This window comes from Daphnia pulicaria, chromosome 7 (genome assembly GCF_021234035.1).
Source record: "Daphnia pulicaria isolate SC F1-1A chromosome 7, SC_F0-13Bv2, whole genome shotgun sequence".
Classification (NCBI taxonomy): domain Eukaryota; kingdom Metazoa; phylum Arthropoda; class Branchiopoda; order Diplostraca; family Daphniidae; genus Daphnia; species Daphnia pulicaria.
In genome coordinates, this window is record NC_060919.1 from 18,700,805 (window position 1) to 18,707,507 (window position 6,703).

The 6,703-nt window shown below is 46.8% G+C and overlaps 1 protein-coding gene across 1 annotated transcript; it reads right to left on the reverse strand.

Annotated features, from left to right (window-relative positions):
- Positions 1–1,266: 1,266 nt before the first annotated feature.
- LOC124348943 (protein scabrous-like) lies at positions 1,267–4,296 on the reverse strand. The gene is made up of 2 exons (XM_046799359.1): positions 3,134–4,296; positions 1,267–3,054 (listed from the first exon to the last, which is right to left on the reverse strand). Exons 1-2 carry the CDS (start codon positions 4,149–4,151, stop codon positions 2,390–2,392), a joined length of 1,683 nt encoding a protein of 560 aa, XP_046655315.1. The 5' UTR covers positions 4,152–4,296; the 3' UTR covers positions 1,267–2,389.
- Positions 4,297–6,703: the final 2,407 nt, after the last annotated feature.

The following is a 6,703-nucleotide window of genomic DNA, read 5'->3' on the forward strand; positions in this document are numbered from 1 at the left end:
TCTCTCTCTCCTTTATCTCTTTCTTATATTCTTTCCATCCCTGACAATAATTTATGGAGATAAGACAAAAGAGAGAGAGACAGAGAGAGAGGAAGGAAGAAATATTTGGGGAAAATGAAAATCTTACGGATGCCCTTCATCTCCGCTGGGATGGTGGAGAGGAGACACCGAACAACGGGAAAACGGAAGGATCTTACACGATAGACGTATAAGACAAAAGACGACGACTCGTCATGAAAATCTGATCAACTGCAACAGCAGTCGCGATGAATGGCGAAGAGAAAACGTGGGCGAATTTGGGTATCGATCAGCAGCCGAGAGCCAAACACGAGGGGGGATATATTCATTCGGCATGAAGTAAAAGGGAAAATTTCAAAAGGCAAAAGCCGACGCCATATCTCCCAACGGTCGATCCGATCACACACACACACACACAACACACATATCTATATAGTCGATCCGGCATTTGGGATTGCCTATATAAATCCCCGCCCGAATAAAGATACATGTCAAAGAGAAAAGAGAGGTATATACAACAGTATAAAACAGAGCCAGACAGAGATATCAGAGCTCACCATGGCGCATTTGCATATCGATGCCAGTCAATCTTGGGAAGAAGCCGATCAAAACATTTCCAGCTCTGTCGGCCGAAATCTTCCAGCCGACTGGATATGAATAACACCCTATTTTCTGCCATATCGAATAGAGATAGTCACTCTTGGAAATCTATTTGATACAAACTAGAATCCGTGAAAGACATTATTCCTAATAAGACGTTCAATTGTTAAATTCACGTGTGCAAAACTTAACCATCTGTATCGCCATTAATAATGCAAGACGCAGCAAGTCAAGTCACAATGCAGGAAAAAGGGAGCGTATCTATTGAGAGTTGAAAATCAAGATTGTTAGCTTACCAAAATCCAGAGAAAAGTTCTAATCAAAAAAGGAAAATTCACTAACGTTAACTTCAATTCAAAAGAATAATATCACTTTTAATTTTTAGCTCGTGCACAGAGTGACACCTCCACACCGGAGCTGTCAAATGAGACGACTGCCAAAAATTCGTCTGCTTATTTTTGTGTTCTAAACAAGATGGCCGCGAACCCAATAATTTTCGTAAGAAAAACAAATGCATTTTTATTTTTGGCCAAATCAAATAATATTCAATCAACGTTATAAATTTTAAATCTTTTTATGTTGTATGTATCTTAAACGAATAATGTAAGAAAATTAAACAATGGAAAGTTTTTTTTTTTTATATCAGCCGTATATTTTCATTTCATTCGATTTTTGTCAGTTTTTGCCATCCCAAAAAAACTCAGGTTGGATTTTTTTTTTTTTTTTTTAAGTTTGTTTGTTTTAATGTTTTTGTTTTCTTTTCATCATCAATGGCGATCAAAGAGAATATATATGTATATAATAGACACACGCGCTACAGGGCCCTGCCGTGTCCTGTGAAAGCAGCACGCCAAAATGCCAGCCAGGGGAAATCAAGAGAGAATTATGAACATGTATATATGTATATATATAATCATGGTGACACACACCGTCACACACACGCAATCTACCCAACGAAAACACAAACATCGTCCTCCTTCCTTCTCTCCTTTCCTTTCGTAAATGTATATAATTTGATATGTGTTATGCACACTGAAATATTATTATTTTGAAGGAGGGTCATGAAAATAATTCCAGGGCGGGAATTTTGAATTGAAAAAAAGAACAAAACACAGCCAATAAAAATAATTTAAAAAAAAAAAAAAACGGCGGGAAGATGGCCAAATTCAAATCGAGGACAAAATCTTTGAATGGTTGTTTCTTCTTTTTCCTTCAGGCGGGCAGCTCTAAGAACACGTTAGTATAGATACACGCACACATTGAGAAACAGAAATTTTGTTTTTGGCCCGAACGCAACACACAAATCGGACGCCGACGCCCTTATTTTTCGTTCCCAACCAACACATATATATAGACTAGGGTTATACATGTACACATAGTAACGCAATCCAATTCTTTTGAAACGATACCAAATCATCCGCCAGATCTTCGGTGATATTCTGAATGTTTTTCTTTGTGCGCCAAATCCGTTGGCGTCAGGCGATGATGAAACAGCTGGGGGTAGGGGTGTGGGACTGACAACTGAGAAAAACGAGTGGGAATCATAAAATATGGATACAATAAGTTCATTTATACACACACACACACGACTGTGTGTGTGTGTCTCCTTTTGTGTGTGTGTGTGTGTGTGGGTGGGCGAGATGATGATGAAGTGCACGACAGGATCAACTTGGACTAGGCCTCGGTCCGAGATGTTTCGCACGAATGGCGTGGGGCACTTCACGGATGAGATTGAGGGTCGTTCTTTCTATTTGATTTCTTTTCATCCAGCTCAATGAACCGACGGCGTCGAGTCGACGCTGGCCGCCGCCGTCGTCGTTGCTGGTTGGTTGAAAATTCGCTTGTCCCGCACCTTCATCTCGACTTTGGCCAGGGCGATCCACTCGTTCTCCAGGCTGTCGTACCACGTCAATCCCAGGGCGTACTTGCCGTTGATGTTGACGTGCTGACAGTGCGAGTACCACCAGCCGCCCTGGTAGCTGTCGGCGCAGTTGGTGTTGCTCAGGTCCTGGTCGTTGTCCCGCGTGCTGAACTTCATCGACTGGTGGTAGGAGGCCATTGCGTCCGAGGCGTTGCCCGTGTAGCCGTGGAACTGGACAGAGTAGCCCTCGTTCTCGCTGCCCACCACGAAGCTGTCGTACTCGGCCCACCAGTACTGGCCGTAAATGTCCCACAGGTCCACCCGCAGCATCGTCGTGTTGTCCTCCGTCAGACGGTGGAGGTTGTCGTTGCCCAGCCAGAATTCGCCCATCACAGAGCCGAAACCCGTCTTGTAGGCGGCCCAGTTGCGGTTGAAATCCTCTTTGCCGTCCGACCGGCGCTGGATGACGGTCCATCCGCCGCCGGAAGTCTCCTGGTCGCAGTAAACTTTGACGACTTCACTGGACTCACGCGGGAGAATGTAATTGACGCCCGTTGACGACACGTCGCGGCAATCTGAGATTTAAAAATAAGAAAAATGGCGTTGAATTAATTGTGAAATTAAATCAAATGCGGAATAATGGCGGGAACTCACCGTGAGGCAAATTGTGGGCGAGATTGTTGTACTCGTGTTCCAGATGGGCCAGGCTTTGCTTGAGCGAATCGATCGACTGGGCAGACTGGATGGACTGCTCAATCTGGGCGAATCTCCAGTTCTGGACCTGCTGGCCGTGGCTCTGATTCATCATGGCCAGCGTGTTGTTGGTGAGTTTGGTCAGCAAAAGAGCCGAGCGGATCTGATCGGCCTGGACCTGCTCCTGCAGCAGAGTCGTCGTCGCCCTCATCGACTTGACCAGCTCCGACTGCTCGCCCTGATCCTCCTTGAGCGTGTGGACGGTGGACGTCAGCTGGCCGTCGTTGTACTCGAGTTTGGCCACTTCGCGCTGGAGTTCGCCAATGTTGTCGTCGTAGCGCTCCTCCAGTCGCTCCATCGCTTCAAAGAGCTGAAGCGTCGACGACTGGACCTGATCGACGCCGGAAACTTTCAGTGTCAGCCGGTCGACGCTCTCGGCCAGCTTCTTGTTCTGGGCGCTGATTTCGGCCACGTCTTCCGCGTTGCTGCCGGCGCAGTGGACGTTGCTGGACGGCTGCGACTCGAGCCGTTTCAAGACGGCCCTCAGTTCCGTTTCCATTTTGTGGACGTTGGACTCGGCGGTGGTCCTCAATTGGCTCAGCAGGACCATCTGCTTCTGTAGGTCGTGCTGTTCGCCGGCCAGGGTCTTGACCATCTTCCTCAGCGTGTGAACTTGGTGTTTGAGCTCGCTGCGGTGGTGGCGGATCCGGTGGTGCTGGCGGGACTGGACCGATGTGTCCGTCGCCGTGGTGGCCATCGTCGACAGTCGGTTCATCTCCTCGTCCGTTTGCTGGATGTCGTCGATGACGGATCGGGTCCTCCTCCGCTGGTTCTTCTTGGTCTTGAGCATGTTGACAACGGGCTCTTCGTGCTCGCTGTCGGCCATGGCCAGCATCTTGTGGGAGAGTTGCATTTCCAGTCGAATGTCGGCCATCTGTTTGAATCGAAGAAGAAAAAACATTCCGTTATTATTAAACATTATCAATTTCCTTGCGCAACATAAAAGATGTTTTGATTAGGGCTTTCAAAGTCGGCTGGATTTCCATCCGCATTTTGCACCCGTCAAAAAATAAAAAATAAACCGTAAGAAAAAAAAAAAAATCACATGAAAGGGAGAACACACATCTCAAAGCTCATCCCCCCCTTCAGAAAAGCGCAGTCGGGATGGATCAATCCGAGTGTAAAAGAAAACGCCAGAACCGGAATTTTCTTTCTTTTTTTTGGTTGGTGAAAAGAGATGCGAGCACCGAGGGTGAGAGAAAGCCTAGACAACATGTACTACGTCGCTGGAGCGTAACATCTAAAGACGGTAACATCTCATCCGCCATGCGAAACTTGTGCGATCCAGCACCCAACAAAAAAATAAAAATAAAAGCAGACGACGGCCAACTTATTATCCCACGCAGCTGCTGGAACCCTTTTGAGATGGAACTGACGGTTTATTTTGCCAAAAAATAAAAGGGTAGAAGGAAACATTTGGCCAGGGACAACATTTCATTTGTTTAAATGTTTTTATTTCTACCGCTCGGTTCTTTTTTACGCGCTCGTTTCAAACACGCATTAGTTTATCGACCGGTAATGATGACTTTTGGGACCCATTGCGGTTGTTTTCGAGCTTTTTTGGGGGGGATATGACTAACAAGAAAGAAGAATAGACATCATGAAAGTTTCCTTTTCTTTTTGTGCTGATAATAGAGTGTGTAGTTATACATAAGAAAGAACCCCGCGCGGCAACCAGCGGGCCGGATGTGTTATGGACGAGCGGAGGGGAGCCGATGGTGGCAATCAAGTTATGGTGGGTTAACATCATATGTTGTTTGTAGGAGAGACGACTTAACTCTATAATATACCAAGTTGCCTTTCAGCTATAAAATAGCTGTCGGACTAGCATGAAAATGATGATCCGGACGGAAGGATATCTAGATTTGCCCGGAGTGTAATGTAGAGACTTATATTTCGGCGACTGGTGGATATACATAAATCAACCGAATCTTTTTTTTTCTTTCTTTGCAGAGGCTCTAAAAGGCACTTGAAGAGACAAATCTCCGCTATTCTCTCTCTGTGTCTTAACCATCTCGAATGGGGCAAATCCGGCGAGGCCGAAGAGTACACGACGATTGACTCGTCGTGCGGAGGCAGTTGGTGGCATTGATTGAAAAAAGAGGCCGCGTAGAGGTCGTCTAAAGATCGGTTCTAGCTGCTGTCAAAAGGCTTTTTTCGGCGGTTGTATTATAAATAGCAAGTAGGTTCGTGACTCTTTTCTTTGAACATCTACCAACCCCCCCTGAACCCGGTCCATCCTCTTTCCGGAGACCGAGTGACCGTGCCCATCCAGTCGGCATGAAAAATCACACCCCGTTTTTCTTTTTCTTTTTTTCGGCCTCCCAGTCACGAACGGCGAAAGGTTATAGCAAAAAAAACATGGCGAATCGACATCTTTATTCACCGAGAGACGGCAGACACACTGTGAATGGAAGAATAACTCTGGCCAATAGATTTACTGCGCAATCATTCGTCGGGGGGGGGGGGGCAGCGTAGGCGAAAAGCCTCGTTGACGTAATCATCTGCGTGATCGCTTCTTCTTCTTCTTTTTCTTCTTCCGGAATTCAAAATGACTGCCCGCGCCATTTCACGACTGTCGACACATCACAGTCCCGGCGGTTAGCCGAAATTTCGGGATTACTTCAATCCCATCCAGCCTCACACACACACACACACAAATGTGTAATAGCATCGAAAATGGGTGGTGGTTGGGGATGGGCCAAGTGTTTAAGGAAATGCGGCCGACATTAGCGGCGGGCGGATCGATCGGCCAACACCAACAGTGATTCTATTTTGCGTGCCGTTGCATTTCTTCGGGACACCCGAGTCCTCCTCTCGACGCCGAGTATTATTGTGTCTGTATGTGTGTGTGTGTGCATCCGCACTACCACTAGTAGTAGTATATAACAACATGCAGCTGGCGGTGATGGCTCCGCGGGGCTAATAGCTAATCTCCTTTCATCTATTTAACACGCTTTTGCCTCTCCACCCACCCAGGGCGCGTTCGATCGATTTCTCGGCGGGCGCGGAGAGTCGCCTAACTCAACCGAAGTTGATTGGATCAAGTGCAAACTAGCGCCAGAGAGAGAGAGAGAGATTGCCGATGGCGACACAACAACAGCGACAGATAAACGAAACGGGGAGAAAGAAATGCCTTCGGATCGAAATCATAATAACCGCGTGCAGAAAGGCAAATGTAGAACCCGCCCGCAAGATCGATAGAGTTAATGAAATGACTGAAAAGATTTTCTTCCCGAACGTGGAACAACACACGAGAATTCCGGCGTGTTATTTTCGCTATTCTTCTTTCTCCCCCAACCCAACCACCACCCACGACTCGATTCGTTAGACGTTTTCCCCTCAGGAGGATTCCCAATCAACTGGCTCACCAATCCCGGGCAAATTGTGTCTACTGGTTCAAACGAGATGGCCGCAATAACTGCCAACAAAAGCAGACCCCGACCCGACCCACCCGCTCTGTTGTAGGTG